The sequence below is a fragment of the Acipenser ruthenus genome, chromosome 14 (assembly GCF_902713425.1).
Source record: "Acipenser ruthenus chromosome 14, fAciRut3.2 maternal haplotype, whole genome shotgun sequence".
NCBI lineage: Eukaryota > Metazoa > Chordata > Actinopteri > Acipenseriformes > Acipenseridae > Acipenser > Acipenser ruthenus.
In genome coordinates this window covers 26,816,952-26,838,782 of record NC_081202.1, presented here as the reverse complement: position 1 = coordinate 26,838,782, position 21,831 = coordinate 26,816,952, and the positions used below count along the sequence as shown (strand labels likewise).

The 21,831-nt window shown below is 36.3% G+C and overlaps 1 protein-coding gene across 4 annotated transcripts in view; it reads left to right on the top strand.

Moving 5' to 3' along the window:
• Positions 1-21,831, top strand: part of scube1 (signal peptide, CUB domain, EGF-like 1) — a 109,486-nt gene that overhangs the window by 29,215 nt on the left and 58,440 nt on the right. For all 4 annotated transcript variants that reach the window (XM_034032277.3, XM_034032275.3, XM_034032279.3 and 1 more), the window contains exons 4-6: positions 2,880-3,014; positions 18,445-18,570; positions 19,751-19,867. In XM_034032277.3, coding sequence (XP_033888168.1) covers positions 2,880-3,014; positions 18,445-18,570; positions 19,751-19,867 — 378 coding nt within the window. The remainder of the gene's footprint in view (positions 1-2,879; positions 3,015-18,444; positions 18,571-19,750; positions 19,868-21,831) is intronic.

The window sequence follows — 21,831 nt, the reverse complement described above, 5'->3', positions numbered from 1 at the left end:
ATGGGATAAGATCCCTTTTTAAGCCGTGCAGTATTATCCTAATAATAAGAAACCAAAATTAAAGGGTACTGGTATGGTAGACAGTATGGTATGTACAGATGAAGGAGGAAAGAGGAAGACCAGTTAAAGAAATATACTGTATAGATAAATAATCCCATGATTTGGGCGGGGGTGGGGGGTTGGGGGGGCCATATAAATAATGAGCAACAAAGTTGTGCGTTTATTTTGAATCAAACCCTCAAGATTCAGTTTTTTATGACTAGATGTCTGTGAGCATCATTAATTTATGGAAAATGTAAACTCATACATACACTGTAGGATAATGGCATTTTAATTCATGCCATATAATACTGCCCTATGTTCATAGGTCATTTTTGATAAATTGATCCAGTACTGTATGTATACATTTCACCGTGAATAACCACCACTAACCTCTTAATAACCTCAGACCTTTAACCTAGTCTAGTGCATAGTCGAGCACACTTCTGCGTGGCATACTTGAAATTGTACTGTTTAACTGAACAAATGTGAAATGTTTATTTTGATTTGATTATGTGTTCATGGAATCCAAATAAATATGGCTGCGCTTGATGTTCCAGTAATCTCTGCTCATACATCATGCTACATAAATCATTTTCAAAATGTTTTTCAAATTGTGTAAAACTGTTTCCCGTGGATGATGGGCTATGGGTCATGGGTCATCTCTGTGAGATGTTCCCCAGAATTGTATTGCAAACTTGTACACATCACTGCAGTTTGCAATCTCAGAAAGTGCTTTAACATGGCCAGTAATATTCCACTGGTATTCGGAATACTGAATAATCATAATATATATTCCGCCATGTAAACAGCATATTCGGAATATGAAGAGGAATATTGGAGGTGGCATATGCTGTTTACATGGCTTTATATTCCACTAGTATGCGGAAAAACAGCATATTCCGACTGTGAAGCGTAACCCACAACTGACACGCACAATAACAAATACTCACAGCAGTAAACATGACGGCACGTGCGAGACAACACAGCTACTTTTGGTCTGATGAGGAGACATCACTTTTATTAAGGATTTTAAAGTCGTAAAACAGCTTGATGCAAGAAACAGAGATGTGCAGAAATGTTTAAAAGGGTAACGGGAAAAAAATCATGAAAGGGGATTTGACAGAACGGTGGATCCAGTTCATCATCGAATTTTCCTTACTTCAACCTTATGAATGACTTGGTAATCGTCCTTTGTCTTCACCGACCCGGTGTAGCATGTGAAAGTGCATCCCGTGAGATCGTGCCCTTCAGCACAGCAGTGTGCCTTTAACATGTGCGCGTCATGCCATGTAAGGGGAGACGATGGAAAAAACCTTGAGCTTAACATTTTAATCTAGAAGAAACAAGCACATATTGTACATTTTCCTCTTTGCAAGCTTTTCCCACATCTGTCCTTTTGCTGTAGGTGTGTTTATTCATACAACTTTTTACTCGTATTACAAAATTGAAGATAAGTGTATAAAAAACTAGATGCTGTATTCATTGTTTTACTAAGTGTAGCGCTGCATATAACCAGCAACTAGCAAAAATTACAAAACAAAAATGGAGAAATGTATTTATTATGTATTTATTTTGCACCGGCGTGGTGTGGACATCGGGTTTGAAGAAGAACCAGTAGACTGACAAGACTAAAGGAAAATAATCCTATCAGCATGTCATCACATTATAATATATTAGCCATCACATAAATATTATCTATCTATCTATCTATCTATCTATCTATCTATCTATCTATTTATTTATTTATTTATTTTCAATATTTCTGGGTGCTGTATAGATACAGTATAAATGCTCTTACAATTTGAGTACAAAATAATATACAGAAAACAAATATCAATACATGCTAGATCTACAAATATACATCTAAATTTCAAAACAGCATACATTTATTTATTTATTTATTTATTTATTTATTTATATACAATTACAGCTCTCGATAACAGAAATTCAATCAAATGCTCTTTGAAAAAGCAACTATGCATGTGATGACATAATTATATATATATATATATATATATATATATATATATATATATATATATATATATATATAGACAAACAGATACACACACACAGTATTTGCTTTATTTATTTATTTATTTACTATGGTCATTATTCTACTGTACATTTGTTTACTGTAGGCTCTGTTGATGTGCTTGGCTAAACAGGGGCAACTCATCTTCAGTCTGTCTCCTTGTTTCATTAATAAAGACATAAGCGTGCATGTCTGCGTGAACACATTACACTGAATGAAGACTCAAAAGCATCTACACCATCTCAAAATATCAGATACTATATCTGAAAAAAACAAAAACAAATAACAGAAATATACGTCCACACCACCAGCTCTGTACAATAACAAACTATTCTACTGCAATCAGCACTCTTTTGGTTTGCAGTGGGAAGCAAGGTACGCATGCGTTAATGTCATAAAAGGAGTATTCTGTTTACCATGGAAACACAGAATATGTAAGGAATAAGAGAATTCCACCTGATGTATACAGAGCGTTCGGAATGTTCTAGGACTCCAAATACTTAATATTCTGAATAATTGTGCCACGTAAATGCACTGACTGTCAAATGTACCTGTACTTTATTTGAATTTTGTATTATAGAATTACACTTCTTATTGTAAATTGAAAAAGATAGCTTATTCAGACTAATGTATTTAATAATATTGAAATACATAATACTGTTTACTACTGTACATTCCATGAACCATGCTTGCATTAGCAATTTTAAGGTGTATAGTTTTGTGAATGTAGGTTAAACAAAGCATTAAACTTTCAATAAACTGTTTCTACATCGCTGACTGTTTCTTTCCTTTTCATTTCCAGATGTGGATGAATGTGCTGACAATAACGGTGGCTGCCAGCAGATCTGTGTGAACACCATGGGAAGCTATGAGTGTCTGTGCAAGCAGGGCTTTTTCCTGAGTGATAACCAGCACACCTGTATCCATCGTTCCGACGGTGAGTGTCAGTCTTTCTGTCAACAGTGGGGAATTGTGGCACCTCTCGGTCAGGGGGAATTCCTATTCTGGAACTATTCTGACACTGTTCCTTTAAAATCATTGCAACAAATGCCTACTCTCATTTATCTGTACAAAGCTTAGGATAAGGTCAATAAGCTTGTAGTTTGAGTTGCAAAACCAGCTACAGGATTTTTGTGTGTGTGAATTTCATTCTGGCTATTTTATCGACTAATGCAGAGCCAGAAACAAATGTAGGCAACACCATTCATCTCACTGTGTGATGACATCATCACACTAGGTTGGAGTGGACTAAATTCTTGACATTTAGTGAATGTGGTTTGGGTCTGTTGTCTTGCTCTTCTGCAGTATATTTATTGTTGTTTTCCAAAAATGTATTTTTTTTTATCACTAGTATCTCTGGATCTATTTAATTGGCTAATGTTGTTCATGCCAAAAAAAAAAAAATGTTGTTGACTTGTCCAAGCACATACTGGAAACAAAATTATCTGTATGCCATTGCAGTGCAATCCTCACATAACAAAAAAAAACAAAAAAACATGTTGAAATAACAAATGTTTAAGAGCATTGAGTGATTGTTAGCTTGAGTGCAGCGCTGAATTCCTGTGGTGTTATTACCAGACAGACCGCTTACTATATGAGAGTAGAAGTAGATGCCACTCTTTAAAAAAGCTATATTTATACAATGTGATTGTAAAGGAGTTTATGCTCAAGTGACCTATAATGAAGTGTTGGCTATTGTAGAACAGTGGTAGGAATATACTGTAATTTGGTTTTAAGAGTTTAGTTTAATATATTTAGCTTATAGTAATGGCAGTAGGCCAAGTAGTAAGTATTCACTTTTACAAAACCACCAGTAAGAAAATGTTCTGTGCAATATTTAGGACGTCAATGGTGACTTTAAGTAAATGTTACTTTTAAGCATTTCCAATGCACATAGTCACTGCAGAGCCTTGTGCCTAACTGGCCTTCAGATGTATTAATACCCAGCAGGGTGCCCAATCCCCATTTTCACAAATCTGTCTTATCTAGGGACAGGTAAGGAAAGAAAAAGTAAAGCAAAGTACTCATAAAGAATAACAATTACTGCTAATTAAAGAGCATAAATCAAACTGCACAAGGCTAAAATGCAGATCAATAGATGATAACCTGCAGTACCCAGTGGATACAAAATATGAATTAGCATAATGTGGGAATCTATAGATCTGTAAATCTCAGAAGTAAAACATTCAGGATCACAAACTGAGTTATAAAATTATGTGCATAGGTTTTGGGTGCAGGTAGAATGCTTTGATGTACTGTTCTGTACTGAACTGGAATCTTAGTAATATTTTAATTGATACATATGATAATACCTTTGTATTGTGACCCCTTGTCTTTACACGTCAACATAAAAAATATTGAGGGCAGTGAATTAGTGAAGGACCATTACACTGTAAAGTACTGTATAGTACAATTGACCAGTTTACTGTCAGTATTGCCCAACGTGTGAGTTATCGAATTGCAGATTAAGGAGGGAGTTAATAAAGCTGTTCCTGTTATTCAGATATACAGTACAGGGACACAAAAGTATTTAATCTGGAGGAGCGCCTCCCACTAAAGCTGTATGGGACCACAACCAGGGATTTTGGCAGCTCTAGCAGGAGGACTTGTTGAATTGGCACGGTGATCAGTGTAATTTGTTAAGCGGAAGTTGAGGGTGGATAAACTGATATATGTGGTGCAGAACCTGCTGCCAGCAGGGCACAGAGCCTTACAGAGAATCAGCAGGGGTGTCGCCAGCGTGAAGAGAACCTCAGTGAATATACACAGCAACTGGCAGCTTTCACAATGTCTTTCTTTAAGCATCATGATAGTTGCAAATTGCAAGATTAACAAAGAGGTTTATGATAGATTAGTGGCCATGTCCTTTGTAAAGTTGGGCTGTCTCTTATTTTCTAGCATTTTTACTGTAATTGTACAATATCAATTATTTTACTTTAATTTGCTATATTTTTCATACGTCATAACTTTTTATACTTTAATATACTTCGTCATAATGCATAGTTTTTCTGTCATTTGACTTTTTTTTTTGCATTTCTATAATTACATTTTGTATAGATGTTTTTTTTTCATTTGATACAGTGGTCCATAGTTATCATGCAAGCAGCAGGGGAGTCCACATTCAGCACACTGCACGTGTTAAAATGTGTTCACCCTTTATAAAAGCTAAGTAAACATTTGAGTAACGTAGTCACGTTAAACAACAACTAAAAAAAAATCTATGAGATGTGCTAATAAATATTTTAACAGAATTTCATCTCATGCTTTAAATACTCTCTTCTGTCGTGTGGTGACAGAACTGATTAAATCTCCCCCAAAAACATTTCAGCTGTCATTTTTATTAACGCAAGAAACTTTCGGGAAAAAATACACAACAAGCTCCCTTGGAGGATAATACAACATGTTAGCTGAAAGCTTTACTTGTTTTCTGCTTTGTTTATGGTTCACTTCCCTGGGCAGCCGTTGCTTTCCACCTAAGGTTTGACCAATTGGTCAAGATCCCAAGATGCACATGTTCTATCGGAACGCTGCCTTGAATGAGGATGACAATCTTTCCAGTCAAGTTTGGCAGTATGGCAACTCAGCATTTCAGGCTTTGTTATTGAAATAGTAAAGTAGGGCTTTTTAAACATTAGCGTGTGAGTAGCTTTGTGGCCAGAGCAGAAACAGTGCAGAGGGGACCTGGACCTTGCCCATTCATTCAGCCCAGCTAGAATACAATAGTTTAAACATGGCAAATCAGCTAGAAAGGCTTAAATATTTAGGTTGGAACTTAAAAAAAAAAAATTAAAACAAATATTATTCACTTTGTTTAGTAAATACGTTGCCCTCATATTTTAAGATCAAAATGTCTGTTAAAAAGATTGTATTAGAAAAATATTGTATAAGTATATAAACACATCTCTAAATGACCCTTTTGTACCATGTATTTGTCTCTGGACAAAGGCATAAAGTGGTCTCTTCATTATCTATAGGCATTCTTATAGATTAGATTTACAGTAAACGGTACTGTAGCAAAAAGCAGCATCTGTTGCTGTCATTTACTGTATGTTTGTTGAGGATTCCTTTTTGCATGTTTTCTTCTAATAAAAGGACAGACAAAAGGAATAATTTGGTGCAATTTTATCCAAGGAAAAGCTATTGACTTTACAGTACATTTGATCATTAAATTTACTTAAAAATATATATTGTCTCATTCAGACTGGCTTTTTGAAAAGAAAAAAAGAAAAAAATGCAGATTTGCACTGATTTATAGTTGAAATGAGGACATGAAGAAAGAGCTATATGTGTTCAGAACAATTACCACAGTTCTCCTACAGCCCATCGGTTAGGAAATAGGACCTATGGGAGCCTGTGCGTCTCTCCCTTCTGGTTGATAGATAACTGGAGGCAGCGGCTCTTCTGTGACTTTTTGATCACACTGCTGCTATTTCTCTAGTGCTAACCATAGCCCAAAGCTATACAGGAATCTAATTACCTATTGCTGGATAACGTCTCCTTGAATATATGAACATTTGTTTCTTTTGCAAGTTGTCAGGTTATAATTATATTGTTAAATCATGTCATGCTGTCATTCCAGAGGGCTTAGCCCCATAAAAAAAATGACCTGGGAAATGGTAACGTGAAAGACACATCATCCAAACATGTGTAATGTAGTGAATTCATTTACTTCATGGTACATGAAAGCATAATACAGTAAATATACTGTTTCTTGCTTTACAAATATCCCAAAAAGCAAAATACTATTGTTACATTTGCATACTGTTTTTGTATGGTATTGCCATATTGCAATGCCTGGCAAGTTTAATAACATAGTGAAGCAGAAAAATTGTAAAAAAAAAAATATTTCACTGTGATACCAACAACACAAGTTACAGCAATGGTAATGTAATGCGTTTTTTATTAACACTAGAGGGTGTTCTGACTGTATCCCTTTAAAACATATTCCATGAAATCTATACTTCTACATCCCTCCAAAATGAAAGAGGCCCAGAGTGTCTAGTCCAAGAATTAGATGGATAGTGTTTACATTTTGAATTTAAAATCACACTCAATCATCCTGCTGAATGGATCTTGATTAAAAGGCACAGAGGGGCCTGCCTCTGTGGTTTTGAAGGGCAGTAAAGCATAGTGTTAAAAAAGCTTAAGATACTACTCACCTCATCTTTTTGACACGAGTCCCTGTAGACCCCCCCCCCCCCCCCCCCCCCCCCCCCCCCCCCCCCCCCATCCCCTTCGTCTTTGTCTTTGTCTTTTAAAAGTTTACAGACTAAGCTGTCCATTTTATTTATTTTTAAAACCCGGTCACTTTACTAAAGGTGTTAGTATACTGTAAATATAAAACAGTGTGGGGGTTAGCCCTAGACTTCAATTAGCTTAGGATATTATTTCAGTGTCTATACTACAAAATGATTTGTTGGTAGACATCAGCTTGTGCAATTTTTTAAATGTTACACAAGTGCTGTGCATCACCACATGTCCTATGTTTGAGATCTAAAGACGGTGCAAAATAAATTATGTTCCTATAAAAATGGAACAACGTTTTCAGAAAGAAAAAAGAGCAGGTGCAACAATAGAAAAATGTGGTGATTCCAATTAAACTTAAAAGCTCAGCAGTCAAGAGGTAAGTCTGTGTCTTATGCTGATATCAGTATTATTAACTCATCAGCTGCTAGGAGGAAATCCATTACAATCTAAAAAATATTATTTTTCAGTGAACTTTGGTTTTGATCATCCCTTTGGTTTTAGTTAACAATTTGTCCCTAATATTTTTAGGCTAAAGTTGACTTTGGTGAATGGAAATATTTTTATGTGTATGTGTGTGTGTGAGGGATTTGCTGTAAAAGAAACCTGCTCAAATAACAAAATATAAATGAAACAGAAATAACTAAAAGTACAGACACAATGGAGCCAAATGAAAACAAAAACTGCTGAAACGCTTAAAGGAAACACTGTGTTTTCTCTCAGACTGATTTGTATATTGCAATACATTCTGAATACATAAGTCATGCTTTGTGAGCAGGGAAAGGGTGAGGTGGTTTGATGGTCCAAGTCACTTGGCTACTGCATGTTTTACAGCTGGACTCCATCATCTTAGAAACGTTCCACATTTAAACTCTTATTTCCTGTCGTGGGCTGTACATTACTTCAGCACTTAGTTGGATGGCCCAGTAGCACTGTCAAGTAAGTGGGAAGCTGAGGCTTCGACACCCTTTTTTCCCACTGCTATCATTGAGTTTTGACATGCCAGGTATCAGCCCATATGATGAATCTTGGCAGCCTACAGCCTGTTGAAGAAACCTGCAGAGGCAGTTGCTGCCATGCAATTTTGAACTGCAATCGTCATTTTGTTTTGCGTCAGTTTCTATAAATGGAAAGGGTTAATCAGTGCTAGCACTTGCCTGCTCCATGTGATTTTCAACAGGCTACAGCCAAGGTTACCTTAAATGAGTTGAAGCACCACTATCCTTGTGTGATCTCCATTCCCCCGGGCTCTCTCTTCACCCCTTCTGTTTAATACTTCTCATTAGACCCGGTTAATGCTCAATGCATAGTAAACTGAACTCCACTTAAGTGAAGTCATTGAAGGGGGGGGCATAACATCTTAACTGGAGCAACAAAAATGCAGGCTGTTTTTTTAAGAAAAGACCTGATTGAAATTCATGGCTCAGTACCTATAGCTTTGTGGATTTTAATAAGAGGGGAAGAATGACAGATTTCAATTAAAATGGCATTTGCAAAAGGCGGGAGGGGAGGGAAGTAGAGCATTCATATTAAACACTTTCAGTTTGTGTCATGGCATTGATGAGTTATCTACTTGTGCATACTTTTAACAGTTTTTTTTTTAACAACGAAATCTACTTCTTCTAGAGACCTTATTACTTTCTCTCAACTGCTGATATCCAAGTGGTCACAACAGTCAGATCTCTATCCTTGCTTGGCGTAAAGTAGAGGAATTTGCTGGGCTGAAGTATCTGTAATATTAGTGAGTTTCCAAATCACGTTCCACTAATTGCAAAACATACAAAGTCACTCCAGGTCAACTTTATGTATACCTTTGAGTGTGAAGCTGTTATGCATTGCGTGTCTGCAGTGTTGTCGAAATGCTACCTAGCTTTAAATAAAGGAAGTAAATTAAGAAAAAAAATATTTAAAGTTTCCTTGACCCACAGCCACACATACTATAAACTGACTTCCTTGTAGTGACATTTTCAACTCCAAACATAGAACCTGAAGGGCCAACTTTGCCCACATGGTCTTGAACACTAATACATGCCCAAAAGCACATTGCTTTGCATCAACTCTGATAAAGCAGAATCAGAAGTAGTAGTACAATAAATTATTAGCTTAATACCAACAATGGGGGGTTAGTGGTTCAGTAAAGAGGTATGGAGATTTTGGTTGAACAGAATAGAGAAGCCTACATTGTATGTGCTCTGTGATCTTGAAAGCTAGTGTCTATATTTTGGGGGGATTTTTTAGCTGATCCTAACAAAAAAGCTACCACGAAAAAAAAAACGTTTTCATACAAATGTCATTCTGACATGAAATGTTTTTTTAAATGTTACTTTGTTACAGAAATTAATTGTCAAAAGGAATGAATCACACATAAGCCTTCTATGTTGGTTGATGCAAAGGTTGTCAGAATTAGACATTTTTATATGTCACAATAGATTTCAGATATTGTAGATTCAATTTTGTTTGGAATGTAAGTTACTCGTTTTATAGCTAAAAGTGTCTCTGCAAATGTTAGTGTTGTAGACTAAAGCCCAATGGATTGAACTACATTGCTCCCCCTTTCAAATGCTCTAGTTGGGAGTCATAGGTTAGAGTGGAATGGCTTTATGGAGCAAACAGGTAGACAATATAAGCAGTGGCCATGCTTCACTTCCCGTTGTTTTATTTGGCAATGACCACACAATAGTTTACAGTTTTTGGTTGCTGTGCACTGACATTGAAGCATTAAATCTACCTGGGCTGCACATGCACACCTCTATGGATGCAAGTCGACTGGCTTGTTGTAACTGAATTTACAGAAAAGCTTTTTCTTTTGTGTGTTTTTCTTGCCAGAGTAGGAGACACCAAGGGAATAAAAAAAAGACAGCACTTCCAGTCTACACATTCAGTCCTGCTGTGGGACTTCCTGAGCATGAGATCTATGGCTAGTAAAAATAACAATAAAATCCACCAGCCACTGCATCATTCCGATGTGTTTGGCATGGTGGTAAATGACAAGTATTGTAGATATAAAATATATCAAAAGGAGACTCTATTTGTTAGCCTACAAAAATATTTTAGATGTGGAACTGAAAAAAAAGACATAAAGCCAGATATTGAAAGCTTTCTCGTGTAGAATCAATCAAGCCTGTAATACTTATCTACGTTTTCTATTTAATTGAGGGACATTATTTACTATACTGTACTATACTATGCTATACTATGCTATACTATACTGCCAACATATTCACAGTGTGTTTAAGTATGGAAGACAGACCTTTGTTCTAGCGGATATTGTCAAGTTACTGAACCCTGAAGCTTAGACTTCATCTTGACTGGTCTCCACCTGGTCTTGTCTGACAAGTAGGGTAGTTCCCTCCTTTGGCCATTGTTCTGCATCAGAACCAGGCTTTGAGACTGTAAGCTCCATATTGCTTAACATCACTCAACCCACACTCCAGCTGGCAGTGCCACGGGAGAACCTGGAAAACAAACATTTGGGGTGCAGTCTCTGATTATGCATTGTTTGTTACATTTAACACAAGTTAAGTTTTCCTGAAAACATTTTTATAACACAACAGAGGTTTTCCTTAATCAAACACACTCATTTTAACTGATGCTTAGCCATTACTTGTATTCAGTTGGAGGTTAAAAAATACATACCAAGTATTTATTAAGAACCTTCACACTTTTTAAATTTGGTAGCCCATAGCATTGTACTCTATACAGTATATAACTATTAGCCATGGCTGAAAATGATCACTTTGAATTTGAGTTCATTTTGATAATTGACATATGCCTACAGTTACATAATCAGCAATTCTTTATAAAAGTATATGAGATAATTTGCTATTGCCTTGTTTTTCCTCTTTTAAAATCAAATGAATAAAATAAGAAATAAATTGGATCATTATCATCATTGGATCAAAAGTGACTACATAGATGTTGTGTCATATATTTCTTCACACCTTTTATACATGCCCTTAAAAAAACAACCTAAAAAAGTAAAAAAAATAAAAAAAAACACACATAAATGACCCATGTTGATGTAAAGAGACTTTCCTAGGGGTCGTCAACTATTTTAGGTGATGTGGGGGATTTTCACCTTTGGACATTTTAATGTGGTTTTAAGTAGCTTTAAAACAAATTATAATTTTATTGATTCCTACTAGTACTAGCTTTTGTAAATATTTTGTTGCAGCATGAAAAAAGAATTAAAAAACTAAATGTTAGCAGTCTCCTCTTGCTTGTGAATATGTTGTTTACAGTATGTCCTTTTTACTGACAGATGTTTTTGATGAGATGTTCATCGGTAAATGAATGAAATGAGATTCCTAATGACATTCATTTAGGCCTACAATATACAGTGCCTTGCGAAAGTATTCGGCCCCCTTGAACTTTGCGACCTTTTGCCACATTTCAGGCTTCAAACATAAAGATATGAAACTGTAATTTTTTGTGAAGAATCAACAACAAGTGGGACACAATCATGAAGTGGAACGAAATTTATTGGATATTTCAAACTTTTTTAACAAATAAAAAACTGAAAAATTGGGCGTGCAAAATTATTCAGCCCCTTTACTTTCAGTGCAGCAAACTCTCTCCAGAAGTTCAGTGAGGATCTCTGAATGATCCAATGTTGACCTAAATGACTAATGATGATAAATAGAATCCACCTGTGTGTAATCAAGTCTCCGTATAAATGCACCTGCACTGTGATAGTCTCAGAGGTCCGTTTAAAGCGCAGAGAGCATCATGAAGAACAAGGAACACACCAGGCAGGTCCGAGATACTGTTGTGGAGAAGTTTAAAGCCGGATTTGGATACAAAAAGATTTCCCAAGCTTTAAACATCCCAAGGAGCACTGTGCAAGCGATAATATTGAAATGGAAGGAGTATCAGACCACTGCAAATCTACCAAGACCTGGCCGTCCCTCTAAACTTTCAGCTCATACAAGGAGAAGACTGATCAGAGATGCAGCCAAGAGGCCCATGATCACTCTGGATGAACTGCAGAGATCTACAGCTGAGGTGGGAGACTCTGTCCATAGGACAACAATCAGTCGTATACTGCACAAATCTGGCCTTTATGGAAGAGTGGCAAGAAGAAAGCCATTTCTTAAAGATATCCATAAAAAGTGTCGTTTACAGTTTGCCACAAGCCACCTGGGAGACACACCAAACATGTGGAAGAAGGTGCTCTGGTCAGATGAAACCAAAATCGAACTTTTTGGCAACAATGCAAAACGTTATGTTTGGCGTAAAAGCAACACAGCTCATCACCCTGAACACACCATCCCCACTGTCAAACATGGTGGTGGCAGCATCATGGTTTGGGCCTGCTTTTCTTCAGCAGGGACAGGGAAGATGGTTAAAATTGATGGGAAGATGGATGGAGCCAAATACAGGACCATTCTGGAAGAAAACCTGATGGAGTCTGCAAAAGACCTGAGACTGGGACGGAGATTTGTCTTCCAACAAGACAATGATCCAAAACATAAAGCAAAATCTACAATGGAATGGTTCACAAATAAACATATCCAGGTGTTAGAATGGCCAAGTCAAAGTCCAGACCTGAATCCAATCGAGAATCTGTGGAAAGAACTGAAAACTGCTGTTCACAAATTCTCTCCATCCAACCTCACTGAGCTCGAGCTGTTTTGCAAGGAGGAATGGGCAAAAATTTCAGTCTCTCGATGTGCAAAACTGATAGAGACATACCCCAAGCGACTTACAGCTGTAATCGCAGCAAAAGGTGGCGCTACAAAGTATTAACTTAAGGGGGCTGAATAATTTTGCACGCCCAATTTTTCAGTTTTTTATTTGTTAAAAAAGTTTGAAATATCCAATAAATTTCGTTCCACTTCATGATTGTGTCCCACTTGTTGTTGATTCTTCACAAAAAATACAGTTTCATATCTTTATGTTTGAAGCCTGAAATGTGGCAAAAGGTCGCAAAGTTCAAGGGGGCCGAATACTTTCGCAAGGCACTGTATGTGCAATACTATCAGCAGCATTAAGGTGGAAGGAATAAATATTCCTGGTCCACCTGCTGTGTTGGTTTACAAGCTTGGAAATTAGTATTTTAAACATGTTTTATATAATGTGTTTCAATAAAAAAAAAAAAAAAACCTTCCAAACAGTGTCTATCAATCCCTAGGCTACATGGTCTCCAAAACACTGCATTTAGGGGATTTCTGATCACAGCTGAGGTGGATATATGTGGAGTGAATTGATATAACAGATTTTAGCTTGAAGAACATATTGATCCACATTCCTGGCTAGTCCAACAAAGGTGGGAAATAAATAGTTCTTGGCTGTAAAAGGAAACAAATGGCAGATTTTGAAACCTTTAACATCTAACTATTATATATTTGTACAGCATGTAGTTTGGTGAATACTGGAGCTGTGACATCACAATGGGGAAAGAATCATTGTTTAACTGATTAACTAAGCTTAGTTAAACAGCAGCCTCTTAATTACTAATCCACTGTTAATGTTGGCTGCACTTTTACCTAACTTTTTCATGATCTCATTCTCCTCTCAGGAGGCTGAGGCTGGCTGCGAACACCAATGATCTGACAGAAGTGCTGCGCTTGGTATTCTCTGCTCAATTTGAACATTTTTGCTCATTTGGTGAGAAGAGGATTAAGGCTTTTTGGCCTTGTGCCTGTTCAGTCTTGTGGTCATTGCAAAACATTAAGGATCACCTCATCTTCAAGCAGAAAGAGAATAAAGGGAGCTGGAAAAAATGTCATTTTTTGCATTAACTGGGTTTGACATTGTTTGAATTCATGAAAGAAAAACATTGGTTTAATATGCTTGGTTTAATATCAAAACAATGTTTATATATATATATAGGACTTTACATGTATTTATCTAGGCAGATAGGTATTTCAAATTGTCAGATTTAACACATTCACAGAGGCTCCCACCTAACCCTGTCATCTTCCTTGTATATTTTGGATGTTGCTGCCTTTCAGCGAATGAACACATTTTAACACCCAAGTTCGTAACTGGAATATGGGGCTGCATAAAAGTTGCACTAGTTATTAAATTGCATCTAGGCTTTAAAGATATACACAGAAAACTATCTGTATTGGTGGAAAAGTGGCTAAAAATTACAAAAGCAACACTGTTTTGGACAGGGCACCATTTTGGGGAAATCACAGCCCATTTTCAACAAGTTGTGCAAACGGGCTGACTTTTATATTCCAGAACCTATATATAAATATATTCATTTTGCAGGAATTAATTGAGGTCCAATAGATGGGTTTGAGGTTTGCAAGCTACAAAGGTCCAAAGGTCCTTGGTACTTTCCGGGTGTGGGTCAGTTATCCCCCAGTAGTCTGTAAGAATCTCCTTGTCCTTGAATTCATTGAAGTTTAGAATTGAGATAGCACAGTTATAGATGCATTGCCATTTTGTTTTAATTCAGACCTGGTCTCTCAATTTGCTGGGCAATCTGAACATCCACTTGGCGGAAACCTCCACACAACAAAGTAACATGTTTCATTGCCTACATAATAATAATGTTTATAAGAATTTTTAACAGACAGAGATGAATGTTTCTGATGGTTTCTTGTCCTGTTGGAGCTAAAGACAGTTGTGTTCTTCCCTGGAAGAGGACATACAAGGGAACCACTAGTTAAATGTTTGTTTTACCATCAAAAGCTTATGAAGAATTTAGCCAGGCCCAGTTTCTTCGTGTTCGGTTGTAATTATTCACTGGAAGGAAAAAAAGGCCTTTGTTACTAATAGGCCTCTTCGTGCCTCTCACAACCGCCTTTTATGATCCCTTTCCATATTATTTTCTATTAATGAGGTGAAAAATAGCCTTTGCTCTGCTGTTGAGAAAGAAAAGATAATTGTTCTCTTCGTACATTCACCGAAAAGCTTAGTTGTGTTCCTCAAGTGTTTAATTGACAGTGATGCAAAAAAATACATTGATGGCGTTTCCATGGCAACAGTCTTTTTAGAAGAATGCATTCTGTGGCATTGTTGTGCCTGAGGAGAAAGGGCAGACTGTGTCCCTTTGAGATGTACCCATGACCTTTTCTTTTCGATGATTGGAGTGATTTAGAAACTGCTGGTTTGGGCAAAGTACTCTTCTGACATTATTCACCCTCCTATGAATAGCACACTGGAGAAATAAAAAAACGACCAGATTAAAAAGAATAACTCTCAAGAGGAGGGGGGTGGGGGGGGGTGGGGGGGGGGGGGTATTTTGAGGCTATAATGTGTTTTGTTGAAACTCTGAAACAATACAAAAAATAAAAAAATAAGTACATTTCATGTGCCTTTAAGCTTATTGAGGTTGACATGAGCTATGCTGTAGGACTTTTAAATATGTTTCTTCATCTCTTCAGATGTTGTAGTTGTAATGTTCTTCTCCTCAGCTAGCTAGATGAGAGGTTTGAAATTCGGGTGGATTGTATGTTGCAAGGTCATTACTTGGGTGACAGAGTGTTGGGTTTATTTTGGGTCATTATTCATTTAATATTTAAGGTACGGGAAACACGTTAGGTCCTATTTTCTTACAAAGCTGTGGTTACTGTAGATGGAGTACAATTTATCAGTGTTCACTATTTTAATCATAGTTCTTATTAATCCTAAAAGGATTTCATCCAAACATTTTTATTGAGACATTATCAAATCACTACTGTGTAGTTTTTATACTTTTATTGTTATTATTATTGCTACCAGGAACCAAGACATGCACTCAAATTAATCAAAATTAAGCTTGTGGCTAATTTGAATTGAGCAGTTAAAAAAAAATAAAATCAACAAAAATAAAGAACACAAAAGTTATTGGAATGACATCTAATTCTAAGTGGGGGGTTGATTAAGTTTCTCTGGTGAATCAAATCTGCTTTACTCAGACCTCCAATGTTAAAAGCAGCCTTTTGTTTTGTAGCCTTGCTTCATTATATAAGGTGTTTAAATTGTCATTGCCTCAGACTACTTAATAAAGTACCATAACAAAGAATACAAAACAAGTCACTGAGCCCCCTCAACCATATTGAAAACACAAGATAATATCCATAAAAGATACAATCGTAAACATTTAATCTGTCATGTAACACCCAGTACCAAGTGAGATATATCATAATTTCAGGAATTTTGTCTGATTTTGTATTTTACTTTCTGTTACGTTTCCCTGGCAGGTTTTAGCAAGATTCACTCACAGGACATATTTTACGCAAGAGTGTTTTATATATTTAATTTACTACAGCAAAAAACAACATTTAAACAGGTGCACAATATGCACAGTTGTAAATCCCATAGTGCTTGAAACAAAAGAAATATTACTCTGATAAGTGCTAATTAGGATTTACAAATACAATTCTTTGTCAAGCTTGATTACATTTCACCCCTTGAACCTACCATTTCTGGAATTAAATACTACATCTTAAAAGCTATAAACACATGTTTTGGATACTTCAACCAGTGGCTGGATTCAAAAACACATCCCAGAGATTGCATGCACAAAAAATTATGAAAATGTGCACAGAATCAGCTTTTTAGTCCTGGTGGACATTAGTTCACCACAGAGCAGTGCCATAAATTAACATGTAAGATAACTGAGGTTGACATGGGCTTATGCTGTGGGACAGAGTTGCTGCTTTTCAATATGTTTGCTTTTTGAACCTTGTCTGGATGCTGACTGGCATGAAACAACTTCACACAATAAGAAATGGAAAACCTTTGTCATTATTGGCTTAATATGCATCAGCTTTTTTTTTATTTATACTGAAGTACAAAAGTAATGTATTGGTTTAAATTGATATAGTTCCTGTTGTAAATAGCCTTTCACTTTATATTAAAGTTGACTAGTATACCCCTTTAGCTTCTATTCTGTCCAAAACCTAGTACCTTCATAAAATATGCTCAGTCTGCAGCTTCCTCTATTAAATTAGGTTTGGATTAGTTGACAGTTTCTGAAAGGGGTGTACATTGGAAGTTTCAGAAATAGACAATTGCAATGAAGGTTAAAGGGTTTCATTCTGTTACATTCATCTGTAAAACAGACCTGTAGTGAATGTAGAGAGACTGCTGTACACTTGAAGTCATGTGACAACCATGCTGCTTTTTTTTCAAAAAAAAATGTGGTTGTTAATTTTTTTAATGACCTATATTGGAGGATATTAACACCCTTAAACTTATAAACATGCTGTAATGTGTAACTAAAACTGGTCAAACTTAAACCCGAATAGTCTCAGGTCTTTCGATAAATAACATTTCAAAAGTCAAGTTACATTGTGCAAATAGCCACAACTTTCAGTGGCCAATAGCCATTATTGATCTTGGCCTTGGACTGTTATGTCATGTTGTGTGAATAAATCATGAACTTAATTACACTTTCATAATATTCCCCCTTCTCATGTCTACTTTAGGTGTATTTATTTCCTGTCATACATAAATAATGAAAATAGCTTACTTATGAAAGCAGCAGTATGGAACTTTACATACAGCTACAAAGACAAATAAATAAATCAATACAAAAATATAATTAAGTAAATAAATCAATACTAGAACTATGTATTTAATGGAAAAATAAAATATTATTGTCAATGACAACTGGGTTCTGTACCATCTGTGGTCTAGCAGTAGTTTCCTTGGCTGAACTGGAAGAATATGGTCATAGCTATTTAACTTTTATAAGCATTTTATGTGTGTGTTGTGTCTAACTTAAAAAAAAAAAAAACCTGACCCCCCTTTGATGCTGCTTTAAAGCAGAATTGCGCTTTAAAAAGCAGTAAGAAAACCAAGCCCTTTGCTTATGCTGGGTTCTATGGTGTTTGAATTTCACACATAGTTGGGCCATATTGCTTTGTCTTCTGCGAGCCAAGCCAAAGTTTTGTCTCTTGTCCCCTGTGCAAGAGTGTAGGAGGAATGTTAAACTAATTTAGGTGGTCATAAAAATCCCACATTACTCCAAAGAACACGACTGAAGTGTATTTGTAATGGGACCCAGTGTCTGTTCTTTGCTGTTTTAGAACCTCAGCCTAACTCCCAAATTGTGCTAGCTGCCTGGATTCTCTCCAAGCTTATTAGATTGTGCTGGCAATGCAATAATGAGAATATTTGTTCATGGCCTGTTCACAACTTTGTTTTTTTTCTCCCTTTCTCTCTTTTTTATTCTGCAGATGGGATGAACTGTATGAACAAAGAGCATGGGTGTGCCCATATATGCAGGGAGACGCCCAAGGGTGGGGTAGCCTGTGAATGTCGACCCGGCTTTGAGCTTGCCAAAAACCAAAGGGACTGCACATGTATGTTGCTCTGGACAAAACCTCAGACTTTATGTTAAATAGCAATGATGTGATTAAGGAATGAAATTCAATTTTGTGAGTTTCTTCTTCATATTTGAAGAGCGATGATGGTTTGATGACTGTTGTGGAATTTGCCAGCCTAGAGACGTGAATTTAAGTAGTTGACCTAGATTGGAGTAGGCAGAGTAGGCTGGACAGTGCCCAGTCAAGGTATTGGTTGACCTTTTGCTTAGATCGAGAGAGTGCCAGCAATGTCACTTCCATTGCACCTTGATTTCCTTGTACCATAGGTCTCTCATGCACACGTTGATCAAGCCCAGGCTTACTGAGCTTTGAAGAGATGACAAAATCAATAGCCGAGATTGTATGGCTGTTGGCAGATTAGCTATTTATTGTTTTAAAAGGAAAGCAAAGTAAGTGAGATCCATATGACTCAGCAAATTGATTGTATGTCAGAATAATGGATCATTTAAAGGAATTTGGTGCCTCATAGCCTACACATTACTTACTGTAAAGCTTTCTCAAACCTGCTAATAACGTAACAGTGATATTACCACAGGCAAGTAGAATTAGACCCAATTAAAGAATAAAGAATACTTATGTAACATTGTGCGATCAGTTTTTTATAATCAAACATTTGTCGTGTTTTAAAGTCCTAACCATGTGAACGTGTTCATAAGCAAGTTTGTTTTTCAAGTGAGTCAATGGTTGCAAATGTATCAGAGCATATTATTCCATGTGAACAGAAAAAAATACATTATCTAGTTTATTCTATTGAACAGAACTGCCTTTGTGACTGCCTGATCATCATGCCTCAGAAAGGGGACAGTTAGAGCCAGGATTTGGAAATTGGGTGTGACACCATCTGGCTGTCGCTGCTAATATCCTGGCTTTATTACTGGAAAATAAATAAACAAAGAGTCATGAAGTAGGGGAAATAGCTCCCAGAGGTATACAGTACCAGTAGAAAAGTGAACCACCCTCAACTGTTGTTTTTTGATTGTTATTTATGAATGTTTATGAATAGATATAACAAAATAACATATAGAGATACCACAGGTTTAATGGCTGCTGAATGTACAGGGTATGCTGTCATAGTCTCGTTGTGTTTTAAGGTGTATAAAAGATACATTGTACTTACTTTATTTCTGTATTTTACATTTTTGGGGGGTATGAATAGTAACCTGTAACTATGGAAATGGAGGATGCCAGCACACATGTGATGACACGGACAGCGGCCCTGTCTGTGGCTGTCATCAGAAGTATGCTTTACACTCGGACAGCAAAACGTGTATCGGTAAGTGAAACCCAGTGTTTTTTTAATTCAACAGTATTATGGTGAGGAGTGGATTCTATCAAAGATGCATTTCCTAGTTCGAAGGCAACATCCAGTCCAGAGGAGTGATATATGTGTTTTCAACTGAGGACTTCTTGAACATTGATGCAAGTTTAACATTGTATTGTCTTAAAACCGCATGATAGAACTAGGAAAGCATAAGACTCACAAACTGGCTTTTGGATTTTTGGATTTTTAATCTCCTTAAATTTTCTGTTGATGCAAAACACAATTTGTTCTATTTATTTTCATTTACAAAATGAATGTAAAAAAAATGTGCACACATCAGTTGAAGCATGTTTAAGCAAACCTGTAATACATGTGGGTAAGCATAAATTCTTCAGTATCTCCAGATCACTGGTGGTAGTTAAACAGTCCTTTTCCCTTTCCCTGGCCTCCTGTTATTTAAACAGTTGCTGGAACAAAAGACAGTGTATTTGTACCAAAAAATATGTTTAATTCCCTAAGCTACCTTAAAGATATAGCGACCCTATTAAGTCTTTTAAACATAATTTTGTATTGAAATGTAAAGATATAGGATAGGTTCGTCACATAACACACAAGTGTTGCAGAAGACAGTGCTTTTCAATACCTACAGTACATAGCTGCTCTCAGAGGCAATGCTGTGCTGACAATAACAGTTTCCTACAATACCCCATGTGAAGCTCCTGTTTGAAAATGTTATTACATTTGCCCATTTGTCAAGCTTTGGTGTCAATTCGAAGGAAACAGAGAATTGTGAATAAATTAAAACAAAATAACCAAGTAGAAAGACAGTAATTCAATATAAATGCATTATTCAGCTTAGCCCCATTAAATTCTGCAGAGTTGAAGTTACACCCATGAGTAAGAACATTTACAGCAAAATACTAAATAAAATGGACAACATAAATTGCTGCCAGTAGCATACAATGGGATATTTGTAAAATGGGAATAATGTCATACAGTTATCAATATGGCATATTCATTTCCATGACTGAATCTGGGATATGGGTCCACGAACAGCAGGTATGGTTTTGAATTGCAGATGACTAATTAGCAGTTGAAGGTAAGTCATCTATTGTGGGCTTTTTGTATACCAGTGCAGTGTTTTGCTTGGATTTTGCCCTTTTGGAGTTCAGAAATAATTTCAGAATGTGCCAAATGCCTTTCTATATCTTTCATAAAAGAGTGACAGTGATTTATAATCTGCTTGTTGCATTCCAGCTCCAAAATGATGTTTTAACTAGAGGTTGCGAAATCAAGCTGCAATGGGTTGGCAGTTCCACTACTTTTTTTTCGCTAATTGTTTGATGTTTTTGAAAACTGTATGCTCGATTTTTTTTTTTAGTTGTTGATGTTTTTTTTAATCATCTCAACAGTATTTCTGAAGTATTTTGATTTGGCTTTAGATTTGTAACTCTTTTGCAAGCGTGCAAAGCATAAAAAGACTGTAGATCTGTTTAAAATTGCAATGTTTTGTGTATCCAGATGATTATTGAGCAATATCATTTTCTGTTGTGTAAGCTGGTCATGAAGAGTGCCAATGTGTAGTAAATGTGTTGCCTGTTTATGCATCTGGTGACACTGCAGTATATGAAATGATGAAGTAACTTTATACAAGCCCTTAAAAATGTATATTATGTAGCATTTGGGTCATGGACCAAATTCTTGGGAGGAGTTTCCTCCATTTGTGGTTAAAGGTACATTAACTAGAGGTGATGGAGAGAAGATTTCCAGCATAGTTGTCCTGGGCATGCAAAATAAGAACTGCCTGTCAAAAATTATAATTCTGATGACCTTTGACTTCTTTTCTCCATTTAGAGGGTGACATAGACACATAGCATTTCATTATAAAGCTTGTTTCAAGGGGTTTCCAACAAAAAAAATAATCAGGTGCTGCAAGTCATTAACCTGAGCTTGAATGACCCCTGAACATAATATGT